Source organism: Plectropomus leopardus, chromosome 1 (genome assembly GCF_008729295.1).
Source record: "Plectropomus leopardus isolate mb chromosome 1, YSFRI_Pleo_2.0, whole genome shotgun sequence".
Lineage (NCBI taxonomy): Eukaryota > Metazoa > Chordata > Actinopteri > Perciformes > Serranidae > Plectropomus > Plectropomus leopardus.
Window position 1 is genome coordinate 32,797,674 of NC_056463.1, and position 23,384 is coordinate 32,821,057.

The window sequence follows — 23,384 nt, forward strand, 5'->3', positions numbered from 1 at the left end:
GTTCTCCCCAGATGTCCACGCTCTGCTACTATCAGACGTCTTCGTCTTCCTTCAAGAGAAGGACCAGAAATATGTCTTTGCAATGCTGGTAGGATACTACTGTCATATCTTTCTCTTCGTCTGGGTCTTAATGTCTCTCCACTTTCTCCTCTTTTTCCCCTCTCTAGCCTTCCCTCTGCTGTTTCATTCATTTCCCCTCCTTCCCTCCTGTAATGAAGATCTTATGAGCGCTGCCACAGATGTTGTTGTCATATTTTCCTATCCCACTGTTGTTGCTAGTGTTAGCATTAGCTGGCCTGCTTAGCTTACCCATTGTGTAGTATTGCCTGCCTGGGGCAAGCTAGCTAGCTGCACCTAATAAAGCTGTCTGGCTCCTGGCATCTAACCCAACTGTGATAAATCATACAGGTTTAGGTCGTTTTTTCCGTGTTTACAGAGCTCACAGTATCATGGCAAAACACACACACACACACACACACACACACACACACACACAAACACACACACAGTAGGAGGAATGAAAACAGAGGCAGGCCTGTGGCATAATAATCACATCCATCATTAAAAAAGAGGTTTGGCATATTTGAGTTGAGGCTGTTGACATTTAAAAGAGGAATAACATGTGGCTCTAAATGGACGACAGCCATGTGAACCAGGTTGAGTTTTGGGCTTCGGTTCTGAGGATCACCAACAGGACAAGCAGCCTGTAGAAGTGAGGTCAGAGGTCACCTGGACTGAAGACAGAGTATTTCTGTGAAGCTAAATGCAGCTAATATGAGGTTCCAGGAGTCACAGTCAGCCAAATCAAGTGGGTATCATCCAGAGTTTGTCTTTTTAGTACAAATTCCATTCAGTGTTTCCAAAGAGAGCTCTTTCGCTGAGATGCAGTCGAAGGACAGTAAAACAATGATGGAAAACAGTCTGACTGGAGGAACCCGCTTGATTTTGTGGATTTTGTTCCTGTTATTTTACAGCACAGTCACACTGATGTTGTTGTAAATGGTTTTCTTTTTTGTTTTTTTTTGGTAGTGTTGTTGATCATACATGTATGTAAATGAAAAGCATGAACAGAGTTGTGGGATGGAGAGTTGGTTTATGTGACTGACTGTATTAATGGGTGAGAACAGAACAGGAGTAGGACTACACAAGCACTTTGCTTCTTCAGACTCCTTTCCAGACATGAAATGTTAATTTATGTTTCGTACTAAAAATCTGTTACATATGTTCACTATTATTTTCATTTATTTTACATATACATAGTATTTTATTTCATAATTTTTATTTTAAATGTTGGAAATTAAGTATGTTCAGTTCAATTCAGTTTAGTTAGGTATGAGACAAAATGCGATTATCTCTTGGAACAACACGCACAATAAGTAGATTGATGAATTTTCATGTCCAGCAGCACCCAAAGAGACTGCTACCAACAATATAGAGACTCTGCAAAAACAGGCTGTATACACACCAACCCATAATCAAGGAATGGCATTCTTCATGTCAAAAGATATGATGCCATATTAAATTGTTGAAAAGCCTGACCCTTAAAAAAAGAAAAGAAAAGAAGAAAATGACTTGTCTGTGGGTTTTTGCCCACATGGGTGGGTTTACCAAATCGGACCCCACATTGGTTTGCTAAGGCTAGCTGGGAACCAGGGTACAGGCCTAAAATGGGCATTTTATCTGAGCCCTCGTTGGTAAACCCACCCATGTGAGTAACTGGCATAGGGGCAATATGGCACTTTGGATAATCCAATATTGGGCCCATTTTTCAACCTATTCACTACCTACATGGTCCCCACATACAAATGTTGGCTGGGTGTGATGTAATAAAAATATTTGTTTCTTAAGAAAAATATAAGGTGAAGTAATTCCAGTATTTTTAGTTCTGTTTCAAGAGTTTCAAGGATATTTTGATGATTATCGAAATAATGTAATTAATTGCAGTCATTTTGGCCAAGGTAATCGTGTCATTAAATGTTCATACTGTCCCATGCCCAGTCACAGTAGACAGACAGACTTATCTGTACCTTTGTTTCAAACCTCAGATTGCTGCAAAAACATTGGGATGTGGTCACAATTCCAGAGTTTTACTGGATAGAGCAGAAATGAAACAGCGGTTTGTGGTCTTAGCGCACTAAACTGTGCTTTACAGCTTTTGCAGCCTTGAGACTGCTGAGGCTCCAGACATCAGCTGACTCCCACGGATGATAACATTTACCAGGGTCTCATTGTGTCTTCTTTCCCGTTTATCCCACATCTTTTTCATTCTTTTTCTTTAACCTAACTGCCCATCCCTCCTATAATCCTCCCTTTTTCTAACTGAGCTTCCCTCTATCTTTTTGCTGTCTTCACTGCATTTGTTTTTGTCATGCTTTTAATCCCCTGATTTCCTTTCCCTTTTCTCCTCCCAATAATTATCCTCTCCCTCTGCCCCTCCTTTTTACTCCCTCCTTCTTCAACCCACCCTTCTTCCTGCCTTTCCCATCGTCTCCCCAACCTTGTCTTCCCTCCTCCCCTTCTCCTCCTCGACCCTCCCACTGTCATCTTTTTTTCATTTTCCTCCCTTGTTGCCTCCATCAATCCCTCCCTACCTTTCCTACCCTTCTCTCCCTGTAGGACCAGCGCTCCACGGTCATCTCCCTCCAGAAGCTGATCGTGAGGGAGGTGGCTAACGAAGAGCGCGGCCTCTTCCTCATCACGGCGGGCATCGAGAAGCCGGAGATGATGGAGGTGCTGGCCAGCTCGAAGGATGAACGCAACACCTGGATGCAGCTCATCCAGGAAGCCATGCAGTCTGTGTAAGTGGGATTTATTTTAGTGTTTTTGAGGAAATAAGCTAATACTTCAAGGATTAGATGTAGCCAGAAGTTATGACATTTTTACTTAGTTTTTCCTTAGCATGTACGCCCAAATTCATCCCCTGACTTGACCTGCACCATTTACTTAAGTCTGTAACCGCCATTGCACTCGCACTGCTTTACATTCAGTATTGGCCTCTTTGGGTTCACCTGTGGTATATCTGTGTTGTAACCCAGGAGTTAGACCCAGCCCAGTTCTCTAGATAGTAATAAACGGTAAGCTGTGATAGAGCACTTTTCTGTCAGGAGGATTAGCACTACTCTACCTGGGGATGGGATGTACTCAGGGACAGTCTAATGCTGGATTGCCTTCAAGGGCAGCTCACTATAAGCAGAGGATTATTTGACTGCAGCCAGCGGGAAGGAGAGAGATTTAGTACTCTGTCTCTCTCTCTACCCCTGTCTGACTTCTGTCACAAGACAAAATTGAGAGCAGGCTATTGGCAGGAACGGAGGAGATAAAAAACCCAAACAGTTTTCTACTGATGCTCTGTCTGTCTTCTCCACCAAAGCGTCATATACATCACGTTTTTGGCTCCCTCAGGGTTGTCTAATCCCTGTCTTGTGAAAGGGTTGTCCTGTGGTGTCGATGTTGTACATACTAATTGGTTGTTGAAGGTCTACTGATTTTTTATTCATTAATCGTTTTTCAAGAACTGTTTTGTCTATAAAATGTCAAAATGGTGGAATTCCTAGGGTGCCCAGTAGCTCACCTGGTAGAGCAGGCGCCCCATGTTGTCTCAGCAGCTGCAGGTTCGATTTCAACCCACAGCCCTCTGCTGCATGTCATCCTCTTTCTCTCCTCCTTTCATGCTAATGAGGGGCATTTGGGCTTGATAAATGATTTAAACAAGTATTCACTTATCAAAATCTTTGGCAGTTAGTTTCAGACTTTGTTCTACCTTGCTATTAGTTTGCCATCTCCTTTATGTTGTCATTTCAATTTCTGTGTGTTTACGTTTGTGTTCCTTATCACATTGTGAAATTTTAGCTTCTTTTGGGGGTGGAGGCCTCAAAGAAGCCAACTCCATTTTTGCCTCTCCCTGCACTGTATACTGTGATATTTGTTGTCAGTTTGTGTATTTTAAAATGTTGCAAAAATGAAAAAACTAAAAAACTACCCGTGGATGTATCCATAGGTATTGTAAGTGATGTAGATTTTTAAATGCTATAAATTATGGTCTGTAGGTGTTTAATCCTGTTGAATTTACATATTTAATACATTATGTTTGACTTTTCCTATTCGTTTGTTGGACAGAGAGAAAGATGAGGATGAAGGGATTCCCAGTGAGACAGAAGATGACAAGAGACAACTGGAGACCAAAGCCAAGGAGATGAGAGGTGAGAAAAACAAGTTTATAGAGTGATTGTGTGAGAGAAAGCAGGGATAAGGTTGCTCCAGATACCACTGATGTTTTTTCCCCCGCTGTCTGTCTCTGATCAGATCTATTGAGGCAGAAGGACACAGAGATCATGTCTCTGCTGGAGGAGAAGGTGCGGCTCTTCAGGGGGATGTGGGAGGGCTTGAACCCAGGCGAGGAGGTCTGCCGGCAGGTCCAGCCTTTTTTCAGGTCAGCCTGCAGCCAGGAGCCGCCCAGGGGTGCATCTATCATGAAGGATGCCCTGCAGGAAGGTAAGACAGAGACAGACTGTTTATAGAGTGTGTGCTTACAGGGATTTTTCGGATCTTTTGAGTGGGGTTGTATGAGGTACTTGTCTGTAGTCAGTGTATTATCTACAGAAGATGATGGCTGACTTGGCCACAGTTTGGAGAAGTAGGCTGCAGTCCTACATGGAAACTAAGCAATGCACTGCTGTGGAGAGCCACCTAAAAAAGTAATATCAGTTGTAAGTGTTCTCTATGTTTAGAATATTTGCACCCCTTTACCTTGCCTTCAGGCAGCGATTTCCATCAGGTAACTTAAGCAGTTATATCGTTCTCTGTAATGCCAGATTCCATTAAGAAAAACAGTCATTTAAAATCACTGAACACAAATGCTGCTGGTGTACCGCTGCCTTGATTGGTTAGTTTGTTTTAGTGAGTGACTGAAATCCAAACCAACCTTTTTCAACACCAAAGTCACACAATAACATAAGCACAATGATCAAGGCAGCAGTAGACCAGCAGCTCCTGTGTGCTGCAAGCTGAAATTAATGTTTTTGTCAGTGGAGTCTGGTGGGTTTGAAGAAAGCATAGGAAACTGAAGCTGTTAATGCATTTACCATCGGAAAGGGTTGTCTGCAGCAAAGCACAGTGGTGAAAATATTCTCAACATAACACACACTTAACCTTATAATTATTTTTTTTAGGTAGGCTTTTTCATCGGTGGCTATAAAACATATTGTTGCTGCTTCTTTCCACTGCTGTACATTATCTAGCTTCTCTGGTGTTACTTCTGCTTGCTTCTGCAAACTGAAACTTTTTCGCAATTTGTAACCAGCAACAGTATACCAAATTAGATATTATTAGTTCCTGTTTTGAGTGTAACCATGAGGTTGCAGAAAACTATCACTGATACTGAAGAAAACTGTGAAAAGTATGGTGAATCCTTGGCAAGTGCTGGAGTCACAAGGAGAATGTTCTTTCTCGGATTCCTGATCTGATTTATTTCTGTTAAAACACGATGAAAATTGGAGATAATATCCTCTAAAAATGTGAGTCGCACTGAATCTAAAAACATATGGATCATTTTCAGATTAGACTGATTCAAACTGTGGGCAAAATCAGAGGGCCACGCTACAGTAATTAGCTTCCCATTGTTTTAAGAACTCTGTTTTAAATCCCTTATCACCCCCACTCTCTACACTACACAGGAGCGTGCAGTCGGTTTAACAAGTACTTATCCATATCTGGCATGTATCTGATGTTTCGAGATGATTTAAAGAGAATGTATGGTAGACATTAAAGGAGTCAGAGTGTGTTTTAGGATTTTACTCCGGCTCTGTGTGGTGCTTTGGCAGCCCTGTTCATCAAATGTGTTTGAGGAGGAAGCAGCATGAACTGAGAAGTGAGCAGAGAGAGATACTGTATATTGTGACAAAGAGAGAATAAGACAGAGAAGCACACCACACTTTCTGCACGCAAAGTAAACTTTAAATTTAAACAACTGTGCCAGGAATTAGGTAGACAGAAAAATAAAACTGCTGCATTTTTTTCAGATTACAAAAGATTCACTTGACTGTCAGCTACCAAGACATAGAAAAAAGAATTTTAATTAGAGCAGTGACTTCTTATCATTTTCTGTTCAACTACTTTTCAATGTAGAAACATTTTTTTTGACTGAAAATGATGCAGAAAAATAGCATTGTCATTCACTATCTTTTGTTGTGCAGTATTGTGTAATTTTAAAGCAGCCTTTCTTATTGTATGCACTAAGAGCTGTCTCGTGTTCTGTATATTTGCATTCCATATAATTAGCATTCACTTAAACAACAGCTGATTGGTCAGATGCAGGGTTTCCTGCACATTTATTTATTTGTGGCAGCCTGCCACAATTAAAACATTTGCTGCCACAAGTAGATTGTCTATTTTTAGCGTTGGACCGTTCATTTGGAGTGGTGTTTAAATATTTATACCATTCAGTTATGACTGCATCACATTCTCAGAGCGCAGACCATACTCTGGCCCAAATGGAGCAGCAGAACATCATGCACCTTGAAAGTGAAACTTAACTGTTCATTCTGCTGGGTCTAAAAGTTTCACTCACAGCAGCAGCTGTTCTTCTCATCCATCGATTTGATCTGATCAGCTGTGAACGGATTGACTAATCAGTTATCCACCCCTTGAATCACAAACTGCTGCTGAGGGGAAAAAAAGAACTCGTAGAAAGCTTCACCTGTGCTGCATTCACGGACCCGCCAAAAAACTCTGAATTTTGACAGGGGACACAGAATGATAAAAATGGACACACGCACAAATTTAAAAGAAAAAGAAAAACTAATATTGTGTGGGAATCACTGAGATGCATCTTGGCCTTTAATGTTTTTGAAATACTACTGCAGGCAGAGTGTGCTATGAAAAATGTTTAGTTGATCTGAAAATCCTAGTAATCACTTTTACAGTTTACTGGTTATTTATCTGACATTCAGCTAACAATTGTTTGCAGCTTTAATGCAAGAACATTGTAAGACAGAGAACTATTATAATGGTTTCCCCATTTGAAGTGAGCAGAATGTATTCTTCAGTTCCCTCTAAAGCCCGGGGATATAATTGTCCTTATTTGATACGTGCATTGGCAGCAGTAATGTCATTTCTTCTGCTGAGGTCATTGTGTTTTACTGCGAGTTCACGTCCACCAGCAACGTTTGTTTCTCATTATCCTCAGAGGAAAGGTCACAGTGCTGCACCGTCTGTATACATATGTGGAAACCAATACTGCATACGTCTGGTCAGAGTTTATACAACTTCAGACGGTTAAGATATTTAAACTTTTAGTAAAAGAGCTATGTGGTTCAAACAGGTTGTCAATAGTTGCCTAGCAACAGGAGCCAATAGCAGGTTTAAAGCAGAAGTGCCTTGTAGGATTCATGAGTGCAGAGCTGAACTGTAACACAGTTAGCCAGGATAATTCACTTACTGACCCCCACATTGATGTTTGCCTCCGTGTGTGCGTGTGTGTGTGTGTGTGTGTGTGTGTATGACAGTGGAGACATTACAGGGGCTGGTGAACGGCAGCCTGGGCGGGGCGATGGCCAGCGTCCAGGAGGGAGGAGGCGCAGGGTCGGTGTGTCTGCCCCGTCGGGCTGAGACCTTCGGAGGCTTCGACAGTCACCAGATGCACAGCAGTAAGAGTGAGTCTGCTGCTGCATGATTGTGCAGACTGGCCAAGTGGTCAGCCAGGCTGCATGTTATAAGCCTGTAACAGTGAAAGACCCTGAACCTTGATCTGCTGGTGTGGATAACTGCATCAACTCAGTGACTGAGCTGCAAATGTGTGGTGACACTGCTGATTCTTTAGTGGTCACATAACAGCAGGCACCACACCCAGCACTTCCCACAATGCCTCTGTTCAGTGCAGTTAGATAAAACATTTTAGACAGGGACTTGGACAGCAGTGTTGATGCTTCCTGAGGGAGACGAGGCCTGGGGCGATGCCTCTGAACTGGTGGCTTGCAAACGCAGAGTGGGACACTGCTGACACTGTGGCAGATATCGAGCTTTAAGGGGTCCAGAGTTGTAGGGGAACTACAGACCCTTTTTATCAGTATAATGCTTTTGAAACTACTTACTACTTCTGTAAGTAGTTTAATTTTTGTTAAAAAGTTATAGAGGGTGAGCAGAGAAAAGTGATTGGGTAAATGGAGGAGAGAACAAATGCAAAAGCAAATAAAGTGCAAGTCATATGATATATACATTAAAAACATGTTATGCTTAATTTCCAGATGAGATATTTTAAATTCATCATTGACCAAATCAGCGCTTAATTTTAGGTCAGCAGTTTTCTATTGTGTACTTTCAAGATGTGAAAATCTGCAGGTTTTATCCAAAGCAACAGCTGGTGCTGCAGCTACTTTCAGTGATTCATTCAGTCAGTTGAAAACCTGCAAACACTGAAGCTGAGGCTGATGAGTTGATAGATACAACATTAGATGCTGCAGGGATGAAATGTGTGACTTTATTTTAAGGTGAACTATTAAGCTGACAAAGATTTGTACATTCAAATAGACCAATTTGCACCAATTTGCCCAAAAGTGCAGTTTCTCTAATGGTCACGTAAGGCCTGCTTCAGTAGCAAGTCAATCCCTATAGACCCCTGTGTTAAAATGTCCTGCTCGGTACAAAAAGCAGTTTTGGTCTCCATAGCTAATTTCAACATTCATGACAACTGCACAGAATTTTAATGTTTTTAAACTGTCTAAGAAGCCAACCCCACATTTACTCTGCTTTATTATGTTTGCATGTCCACAATTTTTGTAGCTTCCTTGTGGATGTGCGCTGCATAGGGTTTAGCACCTGCTCACTACCTTTGTATTAAGCAGTCTCACCTGCGCTCTGTACCCCTAAAGTCCTAAAAGCAACAAATTAAAAAGAAATTAAGAAAATACAGTCAGAGGGTATAGTGTCTGCACAGCCACACACTTTTAGTGGGTCATAAATTATGACTGAGAAGGATTACTTTTGTATGAGTGTATACATTGTTTTTTGAGGGAATTTCTGCATAGTATACCTTTAAAGTTTTAACTTATTTCAAGGCATGTTTTCAACACCTCATATTCAACTATTGACACTATCAAAAGATAAATTTTCCATATTGTTTTGCCACTGTTCTTATATTGTCTTGCAGTATTATTTACTGCTGGGTCATCCGCTCTCCTGTGGTTTCTCTTTATGTTAGGTGGAGACGGCGACGAGAGCGAGGATACAGCGGGAGATCTGCGCAGGACAGAGTCTGACAGTGTTTTAAAGAAGGTCAGCATCTCAGCAGCAAATTATTCTTAACTCTGAAACCGCTACACCCCCACGCTTCAATGAGAACCTGAGGCCATGTGTGGGGGTGCATTTGTCCTCCCAACATTAACAACACCATTAAGATGAATTTAGCCACTTCTCTCCCTCCAGTGAATTAGCCTCTTGACTTTTCCTGCCAGGGCCGGTTGCTAATGGCAACCATCAGTTGTATAAGAATTCAATAGCGGATGAAAATTAATGGGCGGCCTTTAGGTGCTGCTATTGTAGTTCTGCTCTGGATGCTAGCCTTTGTAGTCATTTATCCTGCAGATATCTAGCAGTTGGACTGCACATAATTGTTTCTTGAATGTTTTAGTGGAGCCAAGCTACTGTAGCTCGCTGTTTAACAAAAGTGTTCTTTTTTTGTCCCTGAACCATTCCTTGTTAATTCTTCTATCTGAACAAAAGAGCACTGCTTGATTTTTATTTACATTTCTTCCTGGGCATAGAGCCAAAGTTCAGATGGGGCTCTGCAGTAAAACAAGGGAGTGTTGTTACAGAAATCAGACTGATCATTACAGATGCAATGCAGAGTTAATTCAAGCAGTCCACTAACTGTTATGTTTACATTTGTTTATGCTTTTCTTTGTAAAAAAACAAAAAAAAAACATTTTGAGCAATGTTTAACCCATCAGTATTTAAAATACAAGGAGTGTGAGGCTGCTGTTTTACTGTATCAGTGCTACATAATCACAATCGGATATAATTAGATTTTTACAGCACACCCACATGTGCAGCTATAATCACATTCAGTCATATACACTGCAGAATGCATGCTCACCTACACACCCTGGAAAATGTGTGTATGTGAGTGCATTACTGTGTTCATTTACTGAGTGTGTGTTTGTTTCTGTGTGCAGGGAGGAAACACCAACCTGCTGCTGCTGCTGAAGAGAAACAGTGAGGTAAAACTGACTTCCTGTCTCTAACTCGATGAGAGCAGCTGTATACATGGAAAGTGTCCAAACTCTGTGTCACTATCATCCGTACCAGCATCAATACTTGTATACGCTGAAGCAGTAGTAACAGCAGCAGCTGTAGTAGTTGTACGTGGATATTTATGTTAGTGGTATTAGATGTTTATGCATTATTTAAAACACAGAAGGTAATAAACAAAAGCCAAAATTGTAGTAATTTCATGAGAGAATGTCCATGAGAGAAAGCTTTCAGAAGAATGATAAGGTGAAAATGAATTGTGCATGAGAACAGCAAGCATCCTGAGCACTGGTCCCACAGCTGCAGAAGATGAAAAAAATAAAATTTCAAAAAATCACATCACTGCCACAAGTAGACTCCTAAGGCTATCCACAACACCTAGTACATAATTAAACCATTAGGCTGAACTGACATGCTCACAATTATACATTTGATTTTGTTTAGTAGAAGCACCTTATCAACTGTCTTTGTTTAGCATGTTAGCATGCTTACATTTGGTAATAAGATTTAAATCAGTTTTCACAAGTCAAAAACAAGAGAAATATTTGAAACATTTCAAATTGGATCTGATGATGGTGCTAGAGGAAAAGTGACTTCAGAGAATTCAGCCTCTGGGGACCATGAATGTGTGTACAATCTATTTTGGGACAATCCTCAAAGTACATGTTGAGATATTTTGTTAAAATGTTGACCTCTTGGCATGTTAACAGAAATTTCCTAGCCAATAAAGTCAGCAGGATTCCTCCCCCGGGTACTATGGATATGTGTAACAAATTCCATGTCAATCCATCCAAAAGTTTCTATTCTGTTACAACAGTTGAAAAGCAGATAATGTGAAGTTTGCAGGTTCTCAACATTTAACCTTCATAAAGTACACAACATGTTTGATAACACTGTTTCTGGAAATGAACTATGTAGAGGTCCTGGAAGATACACTTACACAGATTAATCCATATACTTCATTCAACATAAACAGGCCAAGGACAGTTCAAATTAATTATTTAAAGGAATACTAGACCCACAAAATAACCATTTGTTTATCAGTTACTCCCGCCTTTGTTACATTGAATATGTGAAGAAAACTGAGCTTCTCGTATACCTCCACCACGAATGAAGGATCTCAAACCCAAAAGTCATTGCAGTGCGTGTTTAACAAAAGCAAAAAATACATGTGTACTTCCAGAACACATGCATTTTTGCAAAAACATTATTACTCTAAACACTTTTTGCATGAACACTGTCAAACACAGATGAGTAGTGCGCCTGTGCTGTTTATGAGGAATGTTTTAAATGGTAACGCTTTAGTAGAAATGCACGTTTTATGGAAGTACTTAGCATACAGCTGGATGAATGAGATTAGGATTATACTGTACATGTTGTGTGAAAGTTTGTTAACAGATGTTTCAGTATAGTTCTGCTGTTTTGAAACATGGACCCCTATGACTTCAATCCATCAGGAATTTTCCCAGTTTTTGATTCTTCCTTGACTGGGGAGCCATGTGAGAAAAACAACATTTTTCTTCCAAATTCAACATATCGCAGAATGAGTAATTGATATACAAAATATCATTTGGTGGGGTGCAGAATTCCTTTAACAGAAAATACAAGATGCATGAACTGTTATGGACATGCTGTATTTATATATGATACAACATCACTTTCTGCAGATGTTCTGTGTTATGAATGCTGTTTCCTGTACTTCCCAGTGAACACTAATTGGAGAATTTTGTGTCTCTGTAAACATTGGTGGCAGCTGATTGCGTGGTGACCTTGTCTCTTTGTCGGTGCTTGAATGGAGAAAAGGTCACATCACTTAAGCACATCAAGTCAGTGAAATGCTGGCTTTGTCTGCTGGCTGAGTCCACCGGTAAATTCACATCACATGAAATCGCCCTGCTAGAGCTTATTAAAAGAAAAAGCCCACATTTAAATTGAAGCACTGCTGCCATCCATGGTGCAATTTAACAAGCAAAGTCAAGTGCAACAATAAGAAAAAGCACATCAAACAGACTATTGTCTCCATGCCACAGAGAAGGACAGGAATAACAGGACAGGATGTTTGGAGTTTATAAGATTCTCAGTGATTTCTCCTGTCCAACAGCAGGTCCTCCACAGCGTCTCCAATCTGCACCTCCTGCTCAGCACGCTACAGGTGAGACGGCATCCATACAATGTGTAAATGTGCTCCAGATCAGAATTGAAATAATGTTATTGTGACTTTGAAAACATCACTTCTTGTGTTAAACAAAGCAGGGACAAAAATCTGTGATACTTCAGGTGCAATGTGAACATCACCATAGAGACAGAAAAAAGAAGGTCCTCAAAACAGTACCAGGAGCGATGTGTCTGAACTAAACTGTCTGGCCTCCGGCTCTGATTGTGTCTATTCCAGGCGGTGGTGGTCCAGCAGGACAGCTTCATCGAGGACCAGCGGCAGGCCCTGAGCGAGCGCTCCTCCTCCTGTTCGTCTTTATCGCGGCCGTCCTCGCGGCCCAGCTCGCTGATTGAACAGGAGAAGCAGCGTAGCCTGGAGAAGCAGCGGCAGGAGCTGGCATCCCTGCAGAGACAGCAGGCTGCTCATGCTGAGGAGAAGAGGAGAAGGGAGAAGGAGTGGGAGCTAAGGGAGCAGCAGCTGGCTGAGAGGGAGGGGCTGGTGCACTTACAGGTAACTATGAATCATTTTCTACGACTTCTGTGTTTTATGAATATGTTTCTGGGCAGCTGTAATTCTTTATGTAACACCTGCCAGTTTTTTAAAATAGTGGCACGGGTTTATACTGTAGTAATTTACCTAGTACAGTATTTCACCCGATAAATTATGCGAGACATTCCAGGTGTCCTGCAGTGATGGCAGGCTGCCTCCAAAAGCATCTTTGACTGAAACACCTTAAAAATTCCACGTCTTTTAAAGTTTAGTTTGACCGAGGTGAAAGTTGCAGGTTCAGAGAAAAACCGAGGAGGATGCCAAGGCTTTGCTGCAGTGGTTGAAAGGTTCAGCTGAACGGCTAAAGATTAGCTTAAAGCTAGCATGCAAAGCCAGTAAGTCACATACATTGCTGTAGAATTTGCTCATGACTTGTGAATGGATAAAATTAAAACAGTAGAGGCCTTCAAGGCTGCACCCCCACAATAATGTAGTTTTACTGAAAGCTACAGTAAGCACCTTTTACAAAAATAACTTTTTGTCATATTTGATGAAACTGTCACGATATCATAACAGTATAATCTTTGCATTTGCAAGAATGTACCACACATGAAGAGAAACAGCTAATCAGAGCCGAGGAGTTGCTGCTCGTGAACTGTGGTCAAGCTTTCAAACTAGGCAGCGCAGATCAAGTATGTTTTAGAAGCATACTATATTACTGTTAAGCTGTAAAATGAGAAAGTTTGTGACCCCGCCACGATGTTGACAATAGTTGTGAAGCACCAGGCAGCGCCCACTGACCAGGTTACAAATGTCATTTTACAGCCGAACAGTACACTAAAATATGTTTCTGAAATAAATTGATTCATATTTGATCAGGGCTGCCTAGTTTGACCACAGTTCAGGAGTAGTGAGTGACATGATCACGAGCTGCGTTACAGACTCCTTGCCTCTGATTGGTTGTTTTCCTTCATGCGGGGTGGATTCTTACAAATGCCAATACAAGCACTGCAAAGAGGCAGAGGAATATCATGTTTTCTTCACAGAGTATTTTTCTTGTGTACTACTGTCAGAATACAGTGACGTTTTCATCAAATCTGACAAAAACTTATGGTTACAGTGTGCTTTCCAGGCCTTACAATGTTACTGTATTTTATTTATTTATTTATTTATTTATTTTATGTTATTGTATTTTAGATAATTAAACTTACATCTGATTGAAATCAAGTTTAGTTAGTTAGTTAGGTAGTTAGTGTGTCTTTAATGTTTCTAGCCCACTGAAATAAAGGCCTTTTATGTTCTTCAAACTATCTTAAGCGATGGAACTGAATACTTAAAGCATTTTTTGGGCAATAATTAAAAGCAGCGCTACTGCTAGCTTTTTTATTTTTTTAACTAACTAATGTGTTGTTACAGTTTAAAAAGGGAACAGATGCAGTGAAGCACTATTACAGTCATATGCTTGCCTTGTGTGAATGTGGGATTTATTGCAGTGTCACTGAGACTTTTTAGAATTTGAAATCCTTTCAAATACTGACTTCAGCATAAATGCCACATTTCATCCTCATTGCTGTTTGTATCACGATGAGGAAATGGCCTCTGCAGAATAAGTTACTGATCAAAAGCATTTTTTTGAGAAATATTTTAATTTGAAATGCAGCTGTGACGTTGTGAGTAAAGCATATAGAGGGGTTTTGCAGACTGAAACTGAAAATTGAGGCAAAGCCGTAAAATACTCAGATGATATTTTTTAAGGCACATAAGCAAACACTAAATAATTTACCCAACATCAGTGAGGTGGAAGCTGCTGGGTTTCTTTTCTTTTCCTGACAAACAGCTGGGAGCTGTTGCTCAGGAATTTCCTTCTAAACGATTAAAATGTACTTATTAAATGTGGTTAAAATACATTTTATAGGTGGAGACATATCATTTAATATGAGCTTGAATGGGTATCAATAATTAATCAGCTGATAGTTCATGTATCTATGAGCATGAGACAGCGTTTTCAGATAGAATTTTTTTTATTACCTACAGCTTATTACTTTTAATAACACAGTTTCTTGCTACAATATGTCTTCCAGGCAGAAAACAGTTTCTTGAGTTACATATAATGGAGCTCAGCACTAGTCTGAAGACCTGCAGACTTGTTATATCAATGTACACAATGATCAAGTAACCTCTACTGTATTTTTTGTACTGTACCATTTCAATAAATCCATCAATGTGCCTCCCAACCACTGCAGGAGGAGGAGATCTTGATGCATCACAAGGAGCTGGAGGAAGAGAAGCAGGGGCTGTTAAGCAAGAAGGAGGAGTACCAGAAAGACCTGGAGAGGCTGCGAGACGCCCAGAGGAAGCTGGAGAGGGACAGAGAGGCTGTGCAGCGGCACCTCGAAAAGATGGAGGAGCTGCGCCTGTCTGAGGTGATCAGGGACTCTTTAAAAGATGCAAACAATGATGATAACATGACCCATCTCCCTGCAGGGAAAGTTCCTGCGCTTCTTCTCAGCTACAGGAGATCACTTCAGCAGGGTTGGTGTTTATGAATGCTTTCACTGGAGATTTGAACCGGGGTCCTCTTGAAAGTGATTTCAAAAAAGCTCCTGGCTGCATAATAACTAGCAAACAGAGCTGCATCACAATCCAAACAGCAGAGTTACACTTCCAGGCTTATATGCCACATCTCATAGATTTAAAAAAAAACATTTTGCACTATCAAACTCTTCTATTCTTTTATTCACAATAAGCATTCAAATATGCACCTTTTATATCCATATTCAATTACATCTTTCTTACCTCTACTTCCAGCGGACTCCCTCAACAGCATCGGATGAATTCCAGTTCCCGGGCAGCTCCCAGTCTCTGGAGCTGGACCCGCTGGAGCTCTCCTCCTCCTCCTCCTCCTCCTCCCTGCTGAGGCTGCAGCCCCAGCGGTCTAAGCCCAAAGGGAAAAGCCTCAATCCCTTTACCTCATCCTCCAGCAACCTCAAAGGCAGCGACGCCAACAACCAGATCTCAAAGAGCCTGCTGCAGCTGGCCAAGAACAAGAGCAAAGAGGGGAAGGAGAAGGAGAAGAAGAAGAAGAAGGGCAAAGGAGGGAGCGCACAGACGGCAGGTAGAGAATGTGGACGGATTTACATTCGGTTTAATTATTCAGTGTCTTGCAGTGAGTCAGCGGGCTGGAGTTGAGCGTTATTGTCAAGGACACTTCAGATTATAAGAATGAATGTGTCCAAACAAGTCTGTAGTTGTTTTCACAATGAGAATTTAAACCTGTGTTTGAGCAATCTCCATTCACGCCCCCTGTCAGGGGCGTGAGATTCAGATTTAGGGGGACTAAGCCTTTCCTAAGGTGTTCCCAGTGGACATCCTTTAAATAATCAGCAAAAGAAAAGCTGTGACTTTGATGAGTGACAACAGGCTTAAAAAAATTTACTCTGTTTTTATGCAGATATCACCTCTTAAAGTTTCTAAGTTTGAATATGGCATTTGTATCTCTATATTTTTAAGAAAAGTAGATAGTTACCGAAGCATGATGCAATCAGCTAAGATAAAAAAAAAAATTAAACATTTTAAATGAATAAGATTATATCTTGTTTTTTCATAAAAACCGTATCCAAATTCTAAAATAATAATCTGTTAATTTAGAAAAACAAGGATATTTTTCCCATGAAAACCTTTCTCAGTATACTGAAATAATAATCTAATTAATTCAGAAAAATGAGCAGTTTTTTTTCAAAGCAATCCTTTGTCAGAATTTTAAAATAATAATCTTGTAAGTAAAAACAAAAAGATTTTTCCCCATGAAAACCTGTTTTAAAACCCTGACATAGTATTATGCTACATTACATGTCAGAATCAGAATTTAAATTTAATTTAATAAAGTAGTAATCTCCTTATTTCAGAAAAACAAGCATTTTTTTTCATAAAAAAACTTTCCTAAAATTCTCAAATAATCTTGATAATTCAGAAAAAACGTGCAGATTACTTAACGTGAAAACCTTTCTTAAAAATTCTGAAATTATTTGTTTAATAATAACCCCTTTATTCAGAGAAACAGGGCAATTGGTAAATGCATTACGCTTCTATAAATAATAATATATATGTTCAGTAATTCTAAATTTAGAAATGTAAACACCTAGCATACATGCCAACTAATAAATGTACTTGATTTTCAAAGCCTAAAGTTAAGCAGTATAATAACATAATGAGCCTCATTCACATACATTTGCATATGTATTTTATATTGACTGAGGGCCAAGCACAGATCTATGTGACTGTGGCAAGAAACCTGGAGAAAATTTCATGTTTCAGGATATTATATTTATAACAAACTGCCAATGACACAACCTATAAAACTGTAAAATGTATCAACATTTGTTAACAGAGTGGCACTGACCCTCATTTTTAACAGTTTCATAGTAAGTCCTCATCACTGCCTGATCAGTGTGGTAATGTATTTTTAAAGAAATGTAGCTTTAACGTGTCAGCTTGCATCATGTTTCCTCTTTATCTTCTCTGTCTCTGTTATCCTGATGTGAATACAGACTCAGTCCACTGTGCTGCACTTTCACCATGTTCCTCCAGGTCACTGTGCAGCACTCTCTGCTGGGTCCTAACTCCAGCTGTTTTCATGTCTGGTCACTCTGGAGCCTAATATTTTGTCCCAAACACATACTACTTACTAACTGTATACAGTAGAGACTATATACTTATCTCTCTACAGTGGGCTGTTTTTCTGTTGCGTAAACTAGCAATCAATATGCTTGAAATGATAAAAAAACAAGTGCAAACGCATGTCCATCAAACTGCAACTTTGGAGTGTCATTGCAAGCTAAACTAAACGGTAAATGTTTTTCAAAAATGTAAAAGTTTAGCTTTCTGATGTGTTCTGGAGCTTCACTTGCTTTTTGCACTGCATCGTGGGTGTCCATCAACATCATACGCAAAAAGCAAAAGTTTGTTTTAGTATGCATAGGACTGTTTTCAGTATTCATGCCTTTCTTTTTGGTGACTTTTCCAATGTGAACAAACAATATACTCAAAAACCTGATTAGTATGTACAATAAGTTTGGGACACAGCTTAGATTTTGTCTTTGCATTTTCCGAAATTTTTCAGCTACTATGCATTTTAAGGGGACTTTAAAGACACTTCTGACTTCATATGGACAGTCACAGTAATAATAACCTTACTTAAAAAGCACTTTTAAAAAGAGAGTTCACAAAGCACTTTGACAAAGCCAAAGCAGAAACAGGAAACTCAGAGTGTAATAACACAACAGAGAGCCAAACATGTATACCAAACTTAAAATAAGGTTAAATAAAGTTAAAACAAGAGGACAAAAATTGCAAAATGAAGGACACAAAATGTCAATATATTAAAAACTGAATAAAAATTTAAAAAAGCAATAAAAGCAATACGAGCGATAAAACAACAAAATAAAAGGAATAAAAATAGAAATAAATTAATAAATCCACAAAATCACATAAAAACAAGTCCATGAAAATGTGTTTTAAGAAGTGATTTAAAAGAAGTTACTGATTCTGCGAGCCTTATCTTCTCATGTACTGTGCCTACATTTGGTTTTCACTCTTGTTTTAAAAAAGGTTTGTCTCCTTGTTTACAGAACAGCTGCACATAGAACATAACAGTGCACAGTACATAATGCAAACAAGGTATTTCATATTAAATGTAGGCTATTTTGACACACATGAGAATACATGTCTAGATATGAAACGATGGCTGTGATGTGAGCGGTGAGCGCATTAAGCTGCTTGCTGAGGAAGCTCTGTCACTTCTTGAATGGATCTCAGTGCTGCTCGCTAACTCTCGCTGGAGAACAAACGTTACAACAAATCAGCCATCAAAATCCTCTCACAGGAAGAATCACCTCTTGTGACAATGACACTGACTGCTCTTCTCTTCTCCTCCCTCCAGACCCCCAGCACCTCCCAGAGCCTCCTCTGGATGGAGAGATCTTCTTTTGCTGAAAGAAGTGGCTTTCCTCCTCCTCCTCATCATCATTATCATCACTAGCATCATCAACCCACCACAGCCATTCAGGAGGAACATTTTACTGCCAAGTAGTAATACTTCCATCTGCATACATTACTATGGAGTGTAGGATCAGGCTTTTTGGCACCTTGAGAAGACTTTTAGTTAATGTGTTCATTTAACTTTACGTGCAGGAGAAAGACAAAAAAATGTATTTTCAAATACACTGCTTTAGTTCCCGGGGAGTCAAATATGTAAGGGATGCTGTTATGGTGTGCAAGTAGGCGTATGCACTTGCGGTTCATAGAAATAGGCAACATGGAATAGCAGTACATTTTTTTGGCGTTCTGTTTCCAAAAAAAAAAAGAGTGAAAAAACAGTTTCTTCTTCCAAAGACGCCGTGGTTACATGACAGTGGATTCATTTCTTCATTTTGAAGAATTACACATTTGCAAGTATCAGACTGAAAGCATTTCACAGCAGGCCGCCTCACAAGCTCTGCCAGCTATGTCACAGGCTCCACTGCCTTTCTGTTTGTTATGGCCCCAACTCGCCCCTCTTTCAGCAGTCCGTCCCGCTATGAAGTTCCACACCAGCAGGCTGTTATGTTTATTTAGGGAAGCTTCTTCCATGTGACTGAACCCACACATACGAGGACAAATACAAATAGAAATGCCAACAAGCTCCATGTGGTACTGGAAGCTCATCTCTCGCAATCATCTTTATTTACAATTAATAAGAAACCAAAACCACAGAAGAAAATCTGCTCAAACGAAATGTCCTGGCATCATGTCTTAATCAAATGAGTCCAGTTTTTCAATCAGAAATGGCACAGTATAGATCCTAGATCCACTTTGTTGCCCAACATTCCTTTACTCACTATTTAAAAGCAGATTTTTGTCTTGTCCACTTATTTTGCCTTCAGTTTTGTAAGCAAAATGGAATTTCAGTACCTTCAGTAATCCTCTATTAAGACTCCATGCCATCAATCTTGTTCCTTGGCTGGGTTTTTAATTTATTCGAATAATGGATGTCTCAGATTTTGGTTTGAAACTATGCATGTCTCTTCTTCCAGACTCAACAGTAATGAAAGGATTGAGACATATCTCCCAGCGCCTAATGGCTCAATTCATATCCTTTAGTGTGTTTTAGAGCCTTGAATGGATATTAGCTTGATCCTTGCTTTATCTGCCTGTCAATGGGCTTTTATGTGGCCCTCATCTTTCATCTGAGTGCTGACGAGTGGGGCTTTCCTTCGCTTTTTTTTTTAATTGCATGTAACACTGCAGGTAGCATACTAATGGCTTCTGTCTGTTAAAGAGTTCAACTTTCTCTTTCAACCTCTCTCCGCTCTGATAATAGACTCTGTGGATGCACACGGTTGATGGTTTTAGGAGATGGAGGCTGTTAATTTAGGGACAAAGCAGCTGGTTAGAGAAAATGAGAGAGGACATTAACTAAAACAAAAAAAAAAAAAAAAAAAACACCAAATGATGCTATGTGTCCGTGTGTGGACGTCTAATGACTGAACCTGCTCAGCAGGTACCGTCTGATTATTTCAAACTAATCAGCGCATCAGTGTTGTTAAGCACTTTGGTACTAATATGGTGTTGCATTTTTTTGTTGTTATCAGTGGGAGGTATCAATCAAAGAGATTGTTGTGGAGTTTTTTTAATCAAGGGCACTGGTGTTCATGGAAAGCAACAATGATCCAAAGCATTAAAAGATGCTGCGGCTTCTTTTAAAAAATTGATTAGTGTTGATGTTAAAGGATGACTTCTGCTTTTATTCAACCTGGACCTCATTTTCCCCTTTATAATTGTCTAAGGGACTGATGGGAACAGCAGTTTTTGAAATTGGTCCAGTATTGGGAGAGAGATCTGCAGCCACACAGCAGACTGCAATGTAAGTAAATGGGGCAATCGAACACCATCACTGTATCTCCAACAACAGCTGTTATTTTTGCCACAGACAGGCACAGATTATTATAATAACAAGTGGCTGAAATGTCTCTTTATCTTTGCTTGATCCGGTCTGTTTGTTTATCTCATCAAGTGGAAGTCTCGTTCTTAAATCTCACGAGATCTCGTTGCAACAATAGTGGAAACATGAATAAGATTTGGAGAGTAGTTTACAGAGTAATTTAGTTTAATCTAAAAGCTTTTCAACATCATAGATGATTATTTACACTGTGAAAACAGAAACTATTTGTTTTGACCCAAAAAAGTTTGTCAGACTGTTGCCTTAAAATTTTAGGTTTACTAAATTTGAGAAGACAAGTTGAATCATTATAAAATTGTCTCCACTTGTCTTCTTAAATTCAGTCAGTTTAAAAAAAAATAAGGCAGCCTGGGCAGTAACTTTTAAAAGGTTTAAAAAAACAGTTGGATGGATATGTGGATGAGGCCTCGCAATTTAAATTCGACTGACTGGCTGTTGCCAAATTTCAGAAATTCCCGTCCACATCAGTCTCTTAGACACATTTACAGCAAATTAGGGTCCAGGTTGAAAAAGACCGGTTATCCCTTAAAATCGAGGCCCATAGCTTTTATGAAATGTTGCAAGGTGACCTGTGTGACCTGTCTTAATTTTAAAGCCTGTGTTTTATCCCCACTAAGGCCCGATTGCGGGCCACACACTACCTGCTGGACAGGTAAAAGGTACAAAGAGAAAAAAAGGACCCTTCTCAGTGAATGACAGAGCAGCAGCGCCACTGAACTGCTTTCTTGCTGCCTCTTTTGTCTCGTGTTTAAGTGCTTGTTTGTTAACTCGCCGTCTGTGTTGAGGATTTGACTTCATGTCCAGGCTGGTTTATTATAGTGTGTCTTCTAAGAGGCTTACGGGGCCAGCCAATTAGTTGCTTCATGTCTTTTGTTTATGGCTTTGGTGTAATCCTGTCAAAGAAACGGAAAAGAATGGGCTTCTTTTTTCCCTCTGTTGCTTTAGGTGTTTTTTGACCACTAGGGAGCACTGCACCTATGACTAAATGAGTTCCCTCCCTCACACAACAACAACCAGAAAGTATGAAACTTTTCTCTTTTTTTTCACATATTTTCCCTGTTGTGAGAAATTGACATATTTTTCTCAGCAGGTCATTGCCGTACAGAGATAATGTGATGAGCGTGGGCTCTCACACTCTGTGACATTTTCCCCACGGCATTTGTAATTGACTGCAGAAACAAATAAGTTGTCAGAGATTGTAATTGGTTATTCAGTGAAACCAGTCAGCAGCAGCTTTAATTTGGGAGAAAGAAAAAAAGAAACAGTTGGAGGGAGCGACCGGGCAGAACCACAAACCTCTCTCTGTAAAGGACAATCAGCAGATGCGAGTCAGGAAAATGAACTCCCTCCCCGATGATGATAGGGCTGTCCACGAGACGAGGGTGTCCATCAGGTGAACCCTGCGTAGCCTTAAATCTTAATGATAAAATGCACTAGAGTAGAACCCAGCATCTTCTCAGGAGAGAGAGGAGAACTTTTATACCTCTGCTTTGAAACGAAGGAAATGTTTGTACTGTTAAAGTGGTACAGAATAATTTCATTCCCAACAATGTAAAAAAGGGCAAAGACAAATATGTAAATACGATTTATGTATAAAACAAATCAAATGTAAAAAATTGTTTCATTTGTGATCTATTGCAGCATTTTGTAAGAATGTTTTATTTATGTTTTATTCTCACCCTCAGGGTGATATAAAGTCATATTTCTCTCATAATAAAAAAAATCATTATGGTAATTTTGAGTGCTGGTTTATTGTTTCATTTGTGTCAAAGAAATTGCTAACGAAAAATGAAACCCAAAAAAATCAGCGTTAAAGTAGTTTTATGTTACAACGAGTGCAAAATGCTCTGTACTATTCTATCGACTTCTTATTGTCATATACGTGTGTTCAAACCATTGTCACTCATGTAGGTCAGTATGCAATTCAGTGACAGAAACTGAATGTATGGATCATAATGCATTCACTTGAGGAAAAAAAATAGTCCTGTTTCTCTTAACTAACAAGATTTATTTAAGGTTTCTTCAAAAAAAAAAAAGTTTTATGAAAAAAATCTCTTTTTCTGAATTAAAGAATATTATCTTGTAAATTCTTCTTTTTCTGTATTAACGAGATAATAACCTCATTTATTCAGAAAAACGGCAATGTTGTTTTCCCATGATAATCTCTCTCACGTTAATTGAGAAAAACAGCAGATTTGAGTGCATTACGCATCCCTATTAATTAGATGAAACCCATTTTTCCCACAACATGCAAGGTATTTATGAATATTAGCGTGACTCTTTGTTGACTCTGATGATGCTAATAAAAACACATCACACATGTTGCATAACTGTTCTTCAGTGCTGGAAAATAGTTCAGGTACCAATTTTCAAAAATCTGTTTCAAACATATTATTGCAATCTTGGAAGTTATCATTAAAAATTGTATTTGTCAATATAAAAAAATTGACAGAAAAATTATCTTCAAGTATTTTAATAACGTGATTTGATTAGTTATTTAAG

At 39.5% G+C, this 23,384-nt stretch overlaps 1 protein-coding gene across 10 annotated transcripts in view; it reads left to right on the forward strand.

The window, feature by feature from the left end:
• Nucleotides 1-22,617, forward strand: part of LOC121941183 (A-kinase anchor protein 13-like) — a 148,323-nt gene extending 125,706 nt beyond the window's left edge. For 4 of the 10 annotated variants that reach the window (XM_042483927.1, XM_042483982.1, XM_042483966.1 and 1 more), the window contains 12 exons: nt 12-88; nt 2,617-2,798; nt 4,117-4,199; nt 4,303-4,491; nt 7,503-7,649; nt 9,194-9,267; nt 10,167-10,211; nt 12,344-12,394; nt 12,635-12,907; nt 15,130-15,309; nt 15,695-16,001; nt 18,825-22,617. In XM_042483927.1, the coding sequence (XP_042339861.1) occupies nt 12-88; nt 2,617-2,798; nt 4,117-4,199; nt 4,303-4,491; nt 7,503-7,649; nt 9,194-9,267; nt 10,167-10,211; nt 12,344-12,394; nt 12,635-12,907; nt 15,130-15,309; nt 15,695-16,001; nt 18,825-18,877 (1,661 nt within the window). In that variant the 3' untranslated portion in view covers nt 18,878-22,617. Of the gene's footprint in view, nt 1-11; nt 89-2,616; nt 2,799-4,116; nt 4,200-4,302; nt 4,492-7,502; nt 7,650-9,193; nt 9,268-10,166; nt 10,212-12,343; nt 12,395-12,634; nt 12,908-15,126; nt 15,310-15,694; nt 16,002-18,824 lie in introns of all 10 variants that reach the window. The other 6 variants (XM_042483918.1, XM_042483973.1, XM_042483959.1 and 3 more) reach the window with 4 other exon arrangements.
• Nucleotides 22,618-23,384: the final 767 nt, after the last annotated feature.